The 17,320-nt window shown below is 57.2% G+C and overlaps 1 protein-coding gene across 9 annotated transcripts in view; it reads right to left on the bottom strand.

Moving 5' to 3' along the window:
* Positions 1-4,050: 4,050 nt before the first annotated feature.
* Positions 4,051-17,320, bottom strand: part of LLGL2 (LLGL scribble cell polarity complex component 2) — a 57,871-nt gene continuing 44,601 nt past the window's right edge. Inside the window, exons 10-26 of one of the 9 annotated variants that reach the window (XM_017884666.1) lie at positions 16,099-16,253; positions 10,559-10,776; positions 10,409-10,476; positions 10,117-10,270; positions 9,923-10,027; positions 8,981-9,273; positions 8,749-8,899; positions 8,142-8,292; positions 7,465-7,581; positions 7,185-7,351; positions 5,962-6,226; positions 5,609-5,759; positions 5,267-5,295; positions 4,997-5,044; positions 4,760-4,802; positions 4,589-4,647; positions 4,051-4,385 (exon numbers count right to left, since the gene is read on the bottom strand). In XM_017884666.1, the coding sequence (XP_017740155.1) occupies positions 4,378-4,385; positions 4,589-4,647; positions 4,760-4,802; positions 4,997-5,044; positions 5,267-5,295; positions 5,609-5,759; positions 5,962-6,226; positions 7,185-7,351; positions 7,465-7,581; positions 8,142-8,292; positions 8,749-8,899; positions 8,981-9,273; positions 9,923-10,027; positions 10,117-10,270; positions 10,409-10,476; positions 10,559-10,776; positions 16,099-16,253 (2,182 nt within the window). In that variant the 3' untranslated portion in view covers positions 4,051-4,377. Of the gene's footprint in view, positions 4,648-4,759; positions 4,803-4,996; positions 5,045-5,266; positions 5,296-5,608; positions 5,760-5,961; positions 6,227-7,184; positions 7,352-7,464; positions 7,582-8,141; positions 8,293-8,748; positions 8,900-8,980; positions 9,274-9,922; positions 10,028-10,116; positions 10,271-10,408; positions 10,477-10,558; positions 10,777-16,098; positions 16,254-17,108; positions 17,164-17,320 lie in introns of all 9 variants that reach the window. The other 8 variants (XM_017884667.1, XM_017884664.1, XM_017884670.1 and 5 more) reach the window with 8 other exon arrangements.

Raw genomic sequence — 17,320 nt, 5'->3', positions numbered from 1 at the left:
TGTGATTTTACAGCCTCTCATTGAATCCTTTACAACCCTCTGAGGTAGGTCGTATTATTATCCCTCGCTTTACAGAGAAGTAAACTAAACTAAGGCTCGGGAGTGAGGTCACGCACCAAGGTCACGCAGCCAGTCACGGGAAAGCCAGTGTAAAAGGGCTGGATCCGCCTGGCCTCAAAGGCTAAACGAACACCAGGTCTCCACCACGTTGAATGCCCAAGACCCTCACATCTAAATCTGCAGACTGGGAGAGTGTGGCAGCTCATGCCTATGATCCCAGCACTTTGGGAGGCTGAGGCAGGGGTATCCATTGAGACCCAGGGTTTGAGACCAGCCTGGGCAATATAGAGAGTCCTTGTCTCCACAAAAAATTTAAAAATATGGCTGGGTGCGGTGGCTCAAGCCTGTAATCCCAGCACTTTGGGAGGTCGAGACGGGCGGATCACGAGGTCAGGAGATCGAGACCATCCTGGCCTACACGGTGAAACCCCGTCTCTATTAAAAAATACAAAAAAACTAGCCGGGCGAGGTGGCGGGCGCCTGTAGTCCCAGCTACTCGGGAGGCTGAGGCAGGAGAATGGCGTAAACCCGGGAGGCGGAGCTTGCAGTGAGCCGAGATCGCACCACTGCACTTCAGCCTGGGTGACAGAGCGAGACTCCGTCTCAAAAAAAATAAAAATAAAAAAATAAAAAAATAAAAAATAAAAAATTAGGCCTGGTGCGGTGGCTCACGCCTGTAATCCCAGCACTTTGGGAGGCCGAGGCGGGCAGATCACGAGATCAGGAGATCGAGACCATCCTGGCTAACACAGTGAAATCCCTTCTCTACTAAAAATACAAAAAATTAGCTGGGTGTGGTGTCGGGTGCCTGCAGTCCCAGCTACTCAGGAGGCTGAGGCAGGAGAATGGCGTGAACTGGGAGGCAGAGCTTGCAGTGAGCCGAGATCGCACCACTGCATTCCAGCCTGGGTGACAGAGTAAGACTCCATCTGAAAAAAATAAAATAAAATAAAAATAAAAAATAAATAAAAAATTAGGACAGGTGTGGTGGCTCACGCCTGTAATCCCAGCACTTTGGGAGGCCGAGGCAGGCAGATCACAAGGTAACGAGTTTGAGACCAGCTTGGCCAACACGGTGAAACCCTGTCTCTACTAAAAATACAAAAATGAGCTGGGTGTTGGGGGGGGGGGCGCGCCTGTAATCCCAGCTACTCGGGAGGCTGAGGCAGGAGAATTACTTGAACCTAGGAGGCAGAGATTGCAGTGTGCCAAGATTGCGCCACTGGACTCTGGCCTGGACGACAGAGTGAGGCTCTGTCTTGAAAAAAAGAAAATAATAATAATTAGCTGGGCGTGGTGGTGCACACTTGTGGACCCAGCTACAAGTTTGCTGCAACCCAAGAGTTCCAGGCTACAGTGAGCTATGATCACACCACTGCACTCCAGCCTGGGCAACAGAGCAAGATTCTGTTTCTAAAATAAATCAATCTCCATGGCCAGGCTCAGTAGCTTATGACTGTAATCCTAGCCCTTTGGACGACTGAGGCAGGAGGATTACTTGAGTCTTGGAGGTCAAGGTTGCAGTGAGCCATGATCTCATGCCACTGTACTCTAGCCTAAGTGACAGAGTGACACCCTGTCTCTAAAAAACAAATAAATAAAAATAAAATAAAATAAATAAATCTCCAGACCACGAATCCAGTTGCTTGCTGTATACCTCCCTGGTCCTTAGAGGCAAAAGGTGGCCCTCACACTCACTCACCTCCTCCCATCTGGCAGCTGTCCTTGTCAACCCAACCCCTCAATGCCTCTATTTCACCACCACTGTCACCTTGCCCCTGGATGGCTGTGGGGACCCCAGCTCCTTCTCTCCCTGTGCCAGTCCAGCTTCCTCCAGTTAACTTTTTTTTTCTTTGAGACGGAGTCTCGTTCTGTCCCCAGGCTGGAGTGGAGAGGCATGATCTCAGCTCACTGCAACCTCCGCCTCCCGGGTTCAAGAGATTCTCCTCCCTCAGCCTCCCGAGTGGCTGGAATTACAGGTGCGTGCCACCACATCTAGCTAATTTTTGTGTTTTTAGTAGAGATGGGGTTTCACCATGTTGGCCAGGCTGGTCTCGATCTCCTGACCTCGTGATCCACCTGTCTCGGCCTCCCAAAGTGCTGGGATTACAGGCGTGAGCCACCGCCTCCGGCCCCTCCAGTTCACTTTCTAGAGAGGAGGATGCAACGTCTTTCCATCTTGCACACCCATCAATACAAATTGTTCATCTCACACTTCCAATGAGAATATTTTCTTAAACTGAAATATGCAAACCAACATTAGCTAATACTTCCAAGCGCAGTGTACTTACAGCGAAGCTCAAAGCTCAGCACTAATGAGCATGGAAGTAAGTCCATGTTCAGAGTCTTCCTGATATTTTCAGGGCTGTGTGTTTTCGACTTCTTGTTCAATTTCATCAGCAAGACCTGTGCTGTGGCCACTAGGCTCCTCTGTGCCACAGAAGTGCAAGTTCTGCCGTTTTCTTCTGATTCACTGGTACTTGCATTATCACCATTATCTTTTTTTTTGAGACGGAGTCTTGTTCTGTTACCCAGTCTGGAGTGCAGTGGTGTGATCTTGGCTCACTGCAACCTCTGCCTCCCAGGTTTGTGATTCTCCCACCTCAGCCTCCTGAGTAGCTGGAGTTACAGGTGCCCGCCACCAAGCCCGGCTAATTTTTGTATTTTTAGAAGAAACAGGGTTTTACCATGTTGGCCAGGCTGGTCTTGAACTCCTGACCTCCAGTGATCCGCCTGCCTTGGCCTCCCAAAGTGCTGGGATCACAGGCGTGAGCCACCATGCCTGGCTAATTTTTGCATTTTTAGTAGAGACAGGGTTTAACCATGTTGACCAGGCTGGTCTTGAACTCCTGACTTCAAGTGATTTGCCCACCTCAGCCTTCCAAAGTGCCAGGATTACAGATGTGAGCCACTGTGCCCAGCCACCCTTGTTCTTTATAACAGTATGGAAAGGGACTAATACAGGTGTCTCATGAGGTGTCCCCCATCTCTTTGGCTGGTCTGCCAGGCATTGTCCCTTCCCTGCTTCTTCCAGCATGGTGTTCCCCTCCCTTTGGGGAACTGCTCCCCCATATTCCTCATAGTTCCCGAGTTGCTCATCTCAGAATTCTCTCTGCACCCTCCCCTGGGGAAACAAGGGATGGTCAAGTGGCCATCTCGAGGTGGACATGGCCAGATGGAACACCTGGTGCACAGCTCCTCCAGACAGGCCTTTCCTCGCTCAGGCAGAGCAGGCACCTGCCACACCTGGCCCTCACTGGGCCTCCCTAGTCTGACCTCACTTTCGGCCCTGCCTGCCAGCCACCTTCAGCTCTCCACTGCCTCCCACGGTGAGTGAGTTCCTGGAGTGGTGCTGAGCCCTCTTGTCCTCTGTCTGGAAGAGCCTGCCTGCTCTCTGGCAATTCCTGGTTCTCTCAGGTCACCCCCTGGTGCGATTCTCACCAGCGTCCACTGAGGACCATGAGCCCCAACTGTGGCAGGAACCACAGTTGTCTCAGACACCAGAGAACCCCACGCACTGGCCATACAGTAGGTGCTCAACGAAGACGAGTCAATAAAGATCCAGCCCATGTCCAATCTAAATAACCCAGCCCCTCCCCTGGGGGAGGCCTTTCTCCTTGGGGACCACCTCCCCTTCAGCAGCACCCCACAGTCCTCCCTGGTGTCTGGAGGAAGCCAACAGGTCTGAGATACTGGGGTGCCCTTCTCCTCCTGACAGTAGGGAAAGGCCAGCCAGGGGTAGCCAGGACCCAGGGAAACAAGTAAGGCAGATGGTTCGTGCTTGCCATGTGTTCCCGGAGAGGGAAGGCGCAGCCGGGCTCAGACACAACTCAGCCGTTTGATTCACACGCCTCCCAAAGTGGATTCTCCTGACGTCAGCCCAGGCCAGGGCTAGAGCCTCAGGGGACAGGCAGGGTACCGGCTCCCACGTTGTATTCACATGGAAAATTTCTACACAACTGAAATATTAGAGTAGGTGGACCAGTCCAGTGAAGAGGTCATAGATGTTTATTAAAACTTTTCACCCAGAGGCAGTTAACATGTATAACTTAAACCCCAGCCCACTACAAAAGGGATGGGGCAATAAAAACTGTGCAACATTGACCAAAGGACCCAGACAGACGAGGCCCGGGAAGGGCAGCCCCAGGGGCCGGGGCCTCTCCTCTCCCGAGGCCTGGAGCAGCTGCATTGTGGAAACCGGGGCACCCCTATCCCCTGGTGTGGCCCTGTGCACCGGCCTCTCCGGCTGGGGCAGGGACCTCCAAAAGGCCATCAGTAGTAGTGTGTGCTCATCGTGCAGCCTGGACGCTCAGCCACTCACTCTGCTGAAGGACACACAGGGACAGCTCAAGATCACCCTGGGCAGGACGGGGTGCCCCAGCCGCCCACACTGAGCCCAGACATGGTGCTTTCCAGGTCATCAGGGCATGTGTCGGCCCCTGTGGGATCCAGGGGAGTGGGGCCAGGGCTCTTCCTCCCATTCCTTCCCAGCACATCCGGCAACTGCACTCAAGTCCAGAGCCCCCACCTCCGCCATTGCTGAGGCTGCACCCCATGGCCGCTCGACGTGAATGCCAGTTGAGGCTCCTGCATGGGCAAAGACAGGGGAGTCATGACCTCAGGGGGCCTCCACTCTCAGTGCTCCCAAGCCCCCTGGCAGAGCCTCGGGCCCCCCCAGCCAGCCTGGGCGGCGCCTCACCCGCGGTCTCCCTCCAGTGTGCTCTGGATTTCCTTCAGGACTCCTGCAGGCCGGGCGGGAACAGAGGCCCACTGAAGCACTTGGGGCGGCCAGCCACAGCCTTTCCACCCCCTTTCACCATGGGTGTGGGATGGATCTGTCCCCTGCCTCAGGGTAACGGCCTGCCCAGCCTCCCTTGACCCTGACCCCCCCTTCCCCACCCCTCCTGCCAGCCCCATGCTCTCCCACCCAACTCACTCTCATCACTGAGCAGAGGGTGCTCCATCACCAAGCCGGGCTGCTTCTCTGGAAGGTAGAGGCCGGGTCAGGGAGCCCCGCCTGGGCCCTCCTCGGCCTGGCTCTCTCCTTACTGAGGTCGGGATGTGGAAGCCCAGGGCTGGAAGGAATGCCATCTCTACTCCCAGCCCAAACACTACCTGCTCACTCAGGACCCCTTCCCTCCCGTCCAGCCCCAGGTCTGGGCAGGGTGTGGCCCAGGTGTGCATGGGCCCAGGAGGCCTGTCTTACCCTCGCCATCACTCTGAGTCCCTGAGTTCCTGTGGGGAGAGAGACAGTGAGGACCAGGGCCTCTAGGCTCCCTGCCCGGCTCTGAGAGCCCTGGTCCCATGAAGAACAAAGTCAATGGTGCAGCCTGCCCTGAGCAGGAGAGCCTGGGAGGTAAACTGAGTCCTGCCCTGGACTGCCAGCTTGCACGGGGCAAGGGGCACGCGAAGAGGTATAGAGAGCCAGAGCCTGGGACGGTGGGCTGAGCTTGTGGGGAGGTGTCTCTGGCCAGGCAGCAGTGGGAGCCTCAGGGTATCTCAGAGAGGGCAAGGAGGGGCAGGAGAGGCCTCTGGCCCTTTCACTCACCTGGCTCGGCTCGGGGCCTTCTTGGGGCCTGCCCCGTTACCAGGGCGGTGGTTCTTGGTTTCTGCTGAATCCACCAGACACCGGGGCTCCACCAGCCACTTGGTGGAGAGAGAGAAGCGCTCGAACTCCGAGGGTGAGATCAGGTAGAAGCCTGGGGGGTGGGGGCAATGCTAGTGGCCTGGCCTGGTGGCTGCCAAGGCCGCTTCCCAACCTGGGGGAGTAGGGGCTAGTGTTCCCTCGCAGTTCTCCGCTTAAGGCCCATCCAGTCTGGCCATGGCCACAACACCCTTGGCCACCCTTCCCGTCCCTGCAGGGCCCGGGGCCCCCACACCCGCCCAGCCCGGCTCGAACACCTTGGCCATATTTGGTGAAGACGCAGGAGGCGATGCCACTGACGTCCTCCCGGCGGATGCAGCTGTAGCGCACCTGGGGCTTCAGCAGTGGCAGCGACACCACCTGGATGTCACCCAGATTGGTGAGGACTGCCAGGTGGTGCTCCCCATAGTCCTCAGCGCGACGACTGCCGAAGTGGGCCACGCTGACCCGCCTCACCCTTGAGCCCTCCAGGGCCGTCAGCTTCAGCTTGAGCTTGGCACTCACCTTGGGCAGCGTGAACACCTGGGGGTGCGGGGTGGTCGTTCATGCCCATGGCCAAACCAGTTCTCCTGCGCGGTGCTTTAGGTGCTGGGGCCTCCCCTCCCCGCATGCCTCCTGGGGTCCTGGCAAACCCTTGGCTCTCAGAGGCACAGACACAGCCTGGGGGGATGCCGAGGTCACTGACTTCCCTGTCTGGAATTTTTTTTTTTTTTTTTGAGACAGAGTCTTGCTCTGTCGCCCAGGCTGGAGTACAGTGGTGTGATCTCAGCTCACTGCAAGCTCCGCCTCCCAGGTTCACATCATTCTCCTGCCTCAGCTTCCCAAGTAGCTGGGATTACAGGAGCCCGCTACCACACCCGGCTAAATTTCTGTATTTTTAGTAGGGATGGGGTTTCACCATGTTAGCCAGGATGGTCTTGATCTCCTGACCTCGTGATCTGCCTGCCTCGGCCTCCCAAAGTGCTGGGATTACAGGTGGAAGCCACCGCGCCCAACCTTTTTTTTTTTCCGAGATAGAGTCTTGCTCTGTTGCCCAGGCTGAAGTACAGTAGCGTGATCTCGGCTTACTGCAACCTCCACCTCAAGCAATTCTCCTGCCTCAGTCTCCCGAGTAGAGCTGGGATTACAGATGGCCGCCATCACGCCGGGCTAATTTTTTTTTGTATTTTTAGTAGAGTTGGGGTTTCACCATGTTGGCCAGGCTGGTCTTGAACTCCTGACCTTGTGATCTGGCCTCCCAAAGTGCTGGGATTATAGGCATGAGCCTGGCCTCCAGTCTGGATTTTATCCCTTCCACAGACATAGGTCCTACCTCAGTGTCCTCACATGAGACTCCCCTCTCCCTTATTTCCTGTGCTTCTGCAGCCCCTCAGACACTAATGCAAACAAGCTGAGGCCCAGCCATCATTTGTGCCCAAGGTCCGAGCCTCCTGGATGTTCCGGGGAGTCCCAGGGAGACCCGCCGCTGCCCGTGTGGCACCTTGAACTGCTCCTCCGACACAACGAGCAGCTGGTGGCTTCCCTGCATGTCAGGGCTCTTCGACAGATCATGGGCCACTTCGAGGGGCTCGGGAAGGGGTACGCTGTGTCCGTCGAGCACCAGGATGCCCACCACCGGCGCCCGGTGCATCAGCTGGATCTCCTTAGCTACGGGGAGGAGGTGGGTAGTGGGACTGTGTGGGGGTAGTGGGGCTGGAGCCACTCCCTGGCCCTAGCCCAGGCAGCCCGAGCACCCTCTGCTCTCCCTGCCCAGCACTCACCCTGCTCTGCCCGCACAGGCTCATCCATTCTCCGCTCAGCTGGGGGCACACGCAGGGAGAAGGCATAGATGGTGCCCCCGTTGGTGCCAGCCCACAGCGAGGGGCAGTGGCGGGAGCCTGCCGAGAAGCCATGTTTGGGTGTCTGACCCTTGGCGTGGGAGTCAGGTGGAGCTGGGCAACCAGGGCTTACTCCCAGGTTTTCCCTCCTGGGAGAGGCTGGAAGGCTCTCTGACAACCACACAGGCCGCAACACAGAAGACCCCAGTCCCAGGTCAGCTCAGCCCTCGCTGCAATATAGCAGGGGAGAACCAGCCAGGGAGAGACGTGTTCTCGGAGGCCAGTAGGCTCCGCCATCCCCGATCGTCACAGCTGCTCTAGGAGGAAGCTATCACTCCCTCATTTTACAGAGGAGCAAGCTGAGGCCCTGAAAGGCTAAGTGATGGGTCTGAGGCTATGCTTCTAAAGGGTGCTGCAGCCTGGATATAAAGCCAAGGCAAGCTGACTTGGAGGCCCAGGCAGGGGAGGGAAGGAAGTAGGCAGGGGCTGCAGTCTGCCCCTGCTCACAAGGGGAAACCCTCTTAGGTCCTACCAGCCAGGCAGGCAGCAGCCCTCGGCATGCCCCCAGGTCAGGGGGTATCTACTGCCCCCCGTCCCCCAGTCCCGGGCTGGTCACTCACTGTCCCTCAGGTAGGTGTCAGCAAAGTACAGGGTCCGGACGAAGCCTGTGAAGGAGTCCTCTGCCGAGCGAGCCTCGATCTTGCGCTGCACAGGTGCCAGCTCCATGTTCTGGAGACCTGGCCGCTCAGTCTTGGCGCTCCCCTCCTGCACCTGCAAGGGGTGGGCCAGCCTAAGGGTCAGCTCTGGCCTCCCCTCCCCAGGGACAGTGCTTTGTTCAATGCCGATCCTTGCATCAGAAGGCTGGCCATGCCAGCCACCTGCCAGGTCTGTGTCTAGGAGGAACCTTGTCCAAGTGGGAGGTGCCCTTGGGGGAGACTACCTGGGTCCCCAGCACGTTGTAGAGAGAAAAAGGAAATCACTGACGTTTACTGGGGATTAGTTCTAGGGTAAGCATTACAGTTACTGCCTTTCTGCTCAGGAAGCTGAGGCAGAGAGAAGCAGCGTGACCTGTCTGAGGTCGCACATGGCAGCAAACCCATGCGACCTGGACCCTGAGTCTTGTTTGTAGCCCGTCAAGCCTGGGGAGCAGGGGCCGTGTGACCCCTGCTGGCTGCTCTGAGCCGAACCTGGGTGGATGGCCAGCCACAACCTCCCCTCGGGCCTTACCTCTCCTGAGGGGCCAGCCGGGCGCCGCTTCCGGCTGGACACCCGGCTCCGACGCATCCGGCGGAATGACTGACGCAAGGACTTCTTGAGGGACTTTACGCGGGACAATGGGCCCTCCAAGGCCAGCTGGTCACTGGGGTGCAGCGTGCACCTTGGGGGGATGGCAGGCTGTCAATGCTGCTAGGTCCTGGGGGCCCCACTCCCAGCCCCCGGCCCCAGCTGCCCTGCTCACTTAACAAAGACCTGCCGCCGCTGCTGGTGATCAAAGAGGCCAAAGCCATGGCTGGTGCCGAAGGCCACGAGCCGCCACTCAGAGTGCAGGGCCAAGGAGGTGACCACAGCTGGGGGCTGGCACTGTACCAACACGAAGGGCTGAAAGCCAGGCTCAAAGCGCACAGGCCCTGAGCGGGCTGCCAGGCGCTCGTGCCCCTTCCAGCGGTAGCCCTCTTGGTCTTGCAGCAGGTCGGCCTCCACCTGCTCCACAGCCTGCTCCGCTGCCTCATCATTCAGTTCCAGTACCAGCACCTGGGCGGGGTGGCAGGCGGCTCAGCAAGCCCTCAGCAAAGGGACGGCAGGGCCACAGGACGCTACTAGTGGGGACAGCAAAGGAGCTGAACCCAGGCCAAGGCCCAAGGCTCAAGCAGGGAGAGGCCTCCGTCCAACCTCAACTCTTAATTATTTTTTATTTATTTATTTTTTTGAGACGAGTCGTGCTCTGTTGCCCAGGCTGGAGTGCGGTGGCACGATCTTGGCTCACTGCAACCTCTGCCTCCTGGGTTCAAGTGATTCTCCTGCCTCAGCCTTCCAGTAGCTGAGATTACAGGCACACACCACCACGCCTGGCTAAGTTTTGTATTTTTAGTAGAGATGAGGTTTCACCATGTTGTCCAGGCTGGTCTCGAACTCCTGACCTCAGGTGATCTGCCTGCCTTGGTCTCCCAAAGTGCTGGGATTATAGGCGTGAGCCACCATGCCCGGCCCACCCTTAATTCTGATTTCTGGAGAAGAAACAACCGTCCCAGGGACCTCCCGCCAAGGGGATCAAGCCACCTCCGTCCACTGGAAAAGCACAGGACACAGAATGTGCATCAGGCAGGTGGCTGGCTCCTGTCCCTGCTGGTCCCAGTCATCCACCACTCCTCCCCAGCTCCCCCTCCCCAGCCCAGCCTGCTACCTGCCCTGCCGTGCCTGCCACAGCCAGGTAGCCACTGTACTTGCAGAGGAAGATCTTCTGGATGCCCAGCCGGGGGTCATCACTGTAGGGGTCAAAGGAGCCCACCTGGAGAAGGGGAGGGGCCCTCTGAGCGGCCATGGGGGCTGGACCCAGCTGGCCTCTGCCCTTCCTGGGTCCCAGGCTCCTCGCCTCACCTTGCGGAGTGGGGGCCACTCGTCCTCGCCCTGGGCACTGAGGTTCTCGTTGGGGTCCGTGTCGGTGAGGAACACGCGCACTGTGCTGAGTTTGTACAGCAGCCGCAAGCAGACACCTGAGGCATCCCAGAACCGCACCGTGCCGTCCTCGTGCCTGTGGGCAGAGCCCATCTGCCGGGCATGAGAGGGACGCCGGCCCGGGTGCCCAGGAGCTGGTTCGTCCACCTCAGGGCTCTGCTCCCACCCCACACATCCTCCTGGGGAGAGGAAGGGTAGCATCGAAGTCCCCTACCCTGTGAGCAGCAGATCCCTCTGGGGTGGGGCTGGGGTCAGGCTGGTGCCACCGTCAATTGGCCACTCCTAGAAAAGAGACCAAGAAGTCTGTGGGAGAGTTTGTCTTGGGGCGGGCCTTGGGGTGGGGCTGGGCCAGGGCCGGACCTACCATGGTGGAGAAGTGTGCGTTCTGCTGGCTGCCGGCGGCAATGATCCGCTCCCACAGCTTCAGGGGGATGTTGGAGACGTGGTGGGAGCAGGTGATGGCGGAACAGTGCAGGGAAGCCAGGTAGGGCAGCTGGACCGGTGGCCAGCCTGCTGTCTGCAGGTCAATCACCACCAGCTCCTCCTCAGCCAGCACCACCAGGGCACAGGGGTCATCAAAGGCTGGGGTACAGGCCAAGGATCAGGGGCTGGGGCCAGGAGGAAGCAGCCCAGCCCTGCGGAATCAGAAGCTCCAGGGTTAGAGCCAGGGCATCTGCAGGTCCAGAAAGCCCTGTTCTTGGCTGCTTGAGCAAAGCCTTTCCACCTCCAGAAGGGCAGCAGGTGTGGGCAGCAGCCCTGGCTCTGTGTGCAAAGCTGCTGAGAGCTACCTGGCACAGGGCTCCTGGAGGGGATACACCTGGCTGGAAGGCAGAGTCCCAACCAGGACAGGAACCCCAGAGGGTGGGCCTGCCAACCCTCTTCCTTGGTTCCTCCTCCATGGGACCTGCTCTCCCTGCTCAGATGCGCCTGCCAAGCCTCTCCCAACAGGCAGCGGCAAGCGTGGTCTTCGGCACACCAGTTGCTAGGGGTGGCATTTTCTTTACTGCACACAATCACCTCACCTCACTCAGGCCTGGCCCCAGCTAGTGTTCAATAAACGTGCACTGGACGATGAAACCATTTATGGTTTTTTTTTTTTCTTTTCTTTTCTTGAGACAGGGTCTCACATTCTGTTGCCCAGGCTGGAGTACAGTGGTGTGATCTTGGCTCATTGCAACCTCCACCTCCCGGTTCAAGCGATCCTCCTGCCTCAAGCTCCCAAGTAGCTGGGATTACAAGTGTGAGCCACGATACCCAGCTAACTTTTGTATTTTGGTAGCGAGCGGGCTGGTGTTGAACTCCTGGGCTCAAGTGATCTGCCCACCTCGGCCTCCCAAAATGCTGGGATTACAGGCATGAGCCACCGTGCCTAGGCTTTTTTTCCTCTTTTTTTTTTGAGATGGAGTCTTTCTCTGTCACCCAGGCTGGAGTGCAGTGGTGCGATCTCGGCTCACTGCAACCTCTGCCTCCAGGGTTCAAGCGATTCTCCTGCCTCAGCCTCCTGAGTAGCTGGGATTACAGGCGCCCACCACCACGCCTGGCTAAGTTTTGTGTTTTCTTTTTTATTTTTTCTGAGATGGCGTTTCGCTCTTGTTGCCCAGGCTGGAGTGCAATGGCATGATCTCGGCTCACCACAACCTCTGCCTCCCAGGTTCAAGCGATTCTCCTGCCTCAGCCTCTCGAGTAGCTGGGATTACAGGCACGTGCCACCAATGCCTGGCTAATTTTGTATTTTAGTAGAGACAGGGTTTCATCATGTTGGCCAGGCTGGTCTCGAACCTCTAACCTCAGGTGATCTGCCCTCCTCGGCCTCCCAAAGTGCTAGGATTACAGCTGAGCCACTGCCCCTGGCTGACGCTGCCTCTTTGAAGCGCTTGTCCTCCCTGCTCCTCTGGGGTCTGCTGCCCGCTGGCTGCTCCCAGGTGTTCTTGGCCAGATCCCCACCAAACTCCATGCCTCCAAGGCTTGAGGTGCCTGGGCTCAGCTTTCCCATGGCTTCTCTTCTGTCTTCCTCACCACCTGGGCAGCCTCCTCAGGGCCCCTAGTTTCACATCTCTCTCTTTTCTTTTTTTTTTTGTTGAGACGGAGTCTCGCTCTATCACCCAGGCTGGAGTGCAGTGGTGTGAGCTCGGCTCACTGCAAGCTCCGCCTCCCGNTTTTTTTTTTTCTTTTCTTTTCTTGAGACAGGGTCTCACATTCTGTTGCCCAGGCTGGAGTACAGTGGTGTGATCTTGGCTCATTGCAACCTCCACCTCCCGGTTCAAGCGATCCTCCTGCCTCAAGCTCCCAAGTAGCTGGGATTACAAGTGTGAGCCACGATACCCAGCTAACTTTTGTATTTTTGGTAGCGAGCGGGCTGGTGTTGAACTCCTGGGCTCAAGTGATCTGCCCACCTCGGCCTCCCAAAATGCTGGGATTACAGGCATGAGCCACCGTGCCTAGGCTTTTTTTCCTCTTTTTTTTTTGAGATGGAGTCTTTCTCTGTCACCCAGGCTGGAGTGCAGTGGTGCGATCTCGGCTCACTGCAACCTCTGCCTCCAGGGTTCAAGCGATTCTCCTGCCTCAGCCTCCTGAGTAGCTGGGATTACAGGCGCCCACCACCACGCCTGGCTAAGTTTTGTGTTTTTCTTTTTTATTTTTTCTGAGATGGCGTTTCGCTCTTGTTGCCCAGGCTGGAGTGCAATGGCATGATCTCGGCTCACCACAACCTCTGCCTCCCAGGTTCAAGCGATTCTCCTGCCTCAGCCTCTCGAGTAGCTGGGATTACAGGCACGTGCCACCAATGCCTGGCTAATTTTGTATTTTTAGTAGAGACAGGGTTTCATCATGTTGGCCAGGCTGGTCTCGAACCTCTAACCTCAGGTGATCTGCCCTCCTCGGCCTCCCAAAGTGCTAGGATTACAGCTGAGCCACTGCCCCTGGCTGACGCTGCCTCTTTGAAGCGCTTGTCCTCCCTGCTCCTCTGGGGTCTGCTGCCCGCTGGCTGCTCCCAGGTGTTCTTGGCCAGATCCCCACCAAACTCCATGCCTCCAAGGCTTGAGGTGCCTGGGCTCAGCTTTCCCATGGCTTCTCTTCTGTCTTCCTCACCACCTGGGCAGCCTCCTCAGGGCCCCTAGTTTCACATCTCTCTCTTTTTCTTTTTTTTTTTGTTGAGACGGAGTCTCGCTCTATCACCCAGGCTGGAGTGCAGTGGTGTGAGCTCGGCTCACTGCAAGCTCCGCCTCCCGGGTTCACACCATTCTCCTGCCTCAGCCTCCCGAGTAGCTGGGACTACAGGTGCCTGCCACCATGCTCGGCTAGTTTTTTTGTTGTTGTTGTTGTATTTTTAGTAGACACGGGGTTTCACTGTGTTAGCCAGGATGGTCTTGATCTCCTGACCTCGTGATCTGCCCATCTTGGCCTCCCAAAGTGCTGGGATTATAGGCATGAGCCACTGCGCCTGGCCTCTTTTTTTTTTTCTTTAAACTTCAAAATCATTGAGCAGCCTTCACACATCTCTGCATGGATGACTCCAAATGGACACCTTCCTGATCTCTCCTCTGAACTCCAGACCCATAAGCCCCGGCTGTGTACTCGGCATCTCCCTTATGGGTCTGGAGATCAGAGGAGAGATTAAGTCCTCAGATTTGATTCCCGCCCAGCTGAGCTTGCTGCACCCTCTTGCCACTACCTTCTCCAGGATTCCTGGTGCTTCCAGTAAACCCTCATGTCATCCTTGACTGATCTCTCCTCCCCTCACTCACCTCTCCCTAGACAAGGAGCCAACAAATTACAGCCCGAGGGCCAAATCTGGCCTCCTGCCTCTTCCTGTCAATACGGCTGTCCTGGAACACAGATACACCCCTTGTGTTGTCTGTGGCTACATGTGCTCTGCAGTGACATTAGGCTGAGTAGCTGTGGTGAAGAAAGCCACCCAGCACTTTATAGCAACAGTCTGTGAGCCCTGACCCGGCCCCTCAGTCAATGCTGAATGTTAGAAAAGACAATGTAACCCCAGCCACCTTCTGTCAGCCCCACGGCCGGCACCGCAGCCCAAGCCGAGGTCACCTCTCCCTCGACTCTCACAGGGTTCCCGTCTTGGCTCCACTCTGTGTTCCCCACATGGCAGCCAGACAGATCCTTTTAGAGCAGAGGCTAGATCATGGCACCCCTGCTCAGGCCCTCATCTCCCTGAAATCCTAAGTCCTTACCGTGCCTCCACGGCTCTATACGATCTGGTGCTGGCCACGTCTGGACCCGTACAGGGGCCATTCTGCCCTCTCTTCGCCCCTACCTCACTGGAGCAAGCCAAGAGCCCTCCCAGCTCAGTCTGCACTCCATGTCCCTATGGGGCAAGCCCTCTCTCAGACTGTTCCTGTGTCTGCACAAATATGTCCCCTTATCAGGGAGGCCTTGCTAACCCTCGTCAAAACCAGCACTGCTGTCCTCTGCCTGTCTTTTTTCTTACCTCTGACATTATTTGGCAACCTGCTCACTCTGTCCACATACTCAGATCTAAGTTCCATGGGAACAGGGGCCCCATCTGTTTCTAGAGCAGGGCCTGGCATGTAGCAGTTGTTCATTAAACAGGAAAGCCTACCAGGGCCAGCTGGGTCACAACCCGGCACGGCAGAACCATCACGTGAGAGCCTCAGGGTGCCCATGTATCATCTGAGGGAAGCACTGCTTATCAGGCATCCATCTCCTGGCCTGCCGGACTGTGGGGAGTTGGGGACACAGAGGGACAACTGCAGGAAGGTGGCCTGTCCTAGAAAGCCCCAGCAATCTCGAATTTGTAGCTCAGCAAGTTTCTCCCCTCCCTTCCTGACCTTTCCGCTGGGAATCAGGTAACTCAGCCTGGGGAGTGTGGCCACCATAGCCCAAGAGGCCCCTGCTCTGTGCCAACATGGCCCGAATGTTGTGGAAAGAGCAGAGCTGGGCCTTGCTCTCAGCATCCAGGGTGTGAGGAGGGAAGAGAGGCTGAGAAAGAAAGAAAAGCAGGTTTGGGGTTCCCCTGAACAGGGTAGAGGCCGTGAGTACACAGACCAGGTGTTCTGAACAGCCCCGCCCCCTCACCTTTCGGCCTCAGGCCCTTTCAGGCCAGCGTCATTAGGAGAGGGCCCTCCCTGCTGGAGAGCTCCTGCAGGCCTCCTCTCCAGGTGTCAACAGCAGCCTTTTCTGGTCTTGCCTGTCACACTATTTACGAGGCTGACTCAGGGCTCTGCCGGTCCTGCTGGAGCTCCAGGAGGCTGCACAGCCAACGTCTGCCCTGCCCAGAAGGCGGGCTTTGCCATCTCTAAGCTAGGACCCTTTTGCCTCAGCAGGGTGGGTGTTAAATCCAACAGTACAGATCAGCTCCCCGTGGGCTAAGTGCCATTGCAGTCTGGAAAGGGCAGAGAGCCCAGGGCAGGGAGGAGGTGTGGCTGGGCTGGGTCTCTAGCTGGGGAGGGTGGCAGAGAGGCAGAGGAAGGAGCTGGAGGCCTTGATGACACTTCACCTTGGGGCGCAGTAAGGCTAAGGGACAGCGGTAGGCTTAGGAACACTTGTGCAGAGCCCCTTTTTTTTTTTTGGAGACATGGTCTGGCTATGTCACCCAGGCTGAGTGCAGTGGCATGCTCCTGGCTTGCCGCAACCTCCACCTCCCGGGCTCAAGTGATCCTCCCACCTCAGCCTCCTGAGTCGCTGGGACTACAGGTATGTGCCACGACACCCGGCTAATTTTTTAATTTTTTGTAGAGACAAGGGTCTCCCTGTGTTGTCCAGGCTGGACTTGAACTGCTGGGCTCAAGCGATCCTCCCACCTTGGCCTCCCAAAGTGCTGGGGTTACAGGCAGGAGCCACTGCACCTGGCCCTGTCTTTACTGATGACCCTGCCCCACACCTCCCACACCTAACCCTGGGCACCCACTCCTGAAGCTCTCCTACCGGCTGCAGGGTCCGCCTCTGTGAGGACAGTAAAGTCGATGACACGGGAGGTGAAGTCAAAGGCCGTCTGCTGGCCATCGTGGATCACTGAGATGCAGTGGCGGTCCCCGTAGCTGGCCCGTGGCATGCCGCCCTGGAAGATGATGAAGGGCAACCTGGCAGGCACAGAGAAGCAGCAGTGGGCTGGGGCTCCTGGCAAGGCCTCAACAGCCATAGACCAGCGATCAAAGTGACCACTCAGTCAAGGTCCCCAGGAGCAGGGGAGACTGGACCCCATCTCCTTCCAACTGCTACAGGCCAGGAGTACTTGGGGGTAAGGTGAGAGGCATCCAGGCTGGTGGCTCTGAGTCTTGGCAGCCACTCCTGCCTCAAGCTGGGTGCTCCCCCCAATTCTTTTTTTTTTTTTTTGAGACGGAGTCTCGCTCTGTCGCCCAGGCTGGAGTACAGTGGCCGGATCTCAGCTCACTGCAAGCTCCGCCTCCCGGGTTCCCGCCATTCTCCTGCCTCAGCCTCCCAAGCAGCTGGGACTACAGGCGCCCACCACCTCACCCGGCTAGTTTTTTGTATTTTTAGTAGAGATGGGGTTTCACCGTGTTAGCCAGGATGGTCTCAATCTCCTGACCTTGCGAACCGCCCGTCTCGGCCTCCCAAAGTGCTGGGATTACAGGCGTGAGCCACCGTGCCCAGCCCTGCCCCCAATTCTGTTTGAACATCATCCAAAGTGATTTTGTCAGAAGAAATAGGGCTGCCACTAAAGGAATTTGAGACCTGCCGCTCAGCACCGTCTCTCTGGGAGGGTGGGAGGAAGGAGCAGGAATGAACTTGGCAGGAATTGGGCCGCTCAAAGACGTGAATAGCATCTACCCTCTCAACCCTCCCTGGTGTCCAAGACCCCAACATGGGACCTGAGAGTGTTCACTGGCACCATCTTCCCAGGCAGAGGCCTAAGTGACCTTTCCAGCCCTCCAGGAAGGCTCTGGAGAGGAAAGAGGACCAGCGCGGATACCTACCCCTGCCTAGTGGTCAGCCAGAGGATTTTGGTAATCGCTTTGCAAGGAAAGGGACCTGAAAGGAAAGAAATCGGCTTGAACAGATCCTCCAACTCTCAGACAAGTGTCAGTCCCCACAGGCACAGGTGCCTCAAGCTCATGCCCATATCCACGTGGTAGATCTGTGCTTGGGACTCTTGCTCTGAGAAGTTCCCCCAAGAAACTGGGTGAGG

Source organism: Rhinopithecus bieti, unplaced genomic scaffold, assembly GCF_001698545.2.
Source record: "Rhinopithecus bieti isolate Rb0 unplaced genomic scaffold, ASM169854v2 scaffold_13400, whole genome shotgun sequence".
Taxonomy (NCBI): domain Eukaryota; kingdom Metazoa; phylum Chordata; class Mammalia; order Primates; family Cercopithecidae; genus Rhinopithecus; species Rhinopithecus bieti.
Note: the sequence above shows the minus strand (reverse complement) of the source record. Positions and strands in the feature narration are given on the sequence as shown.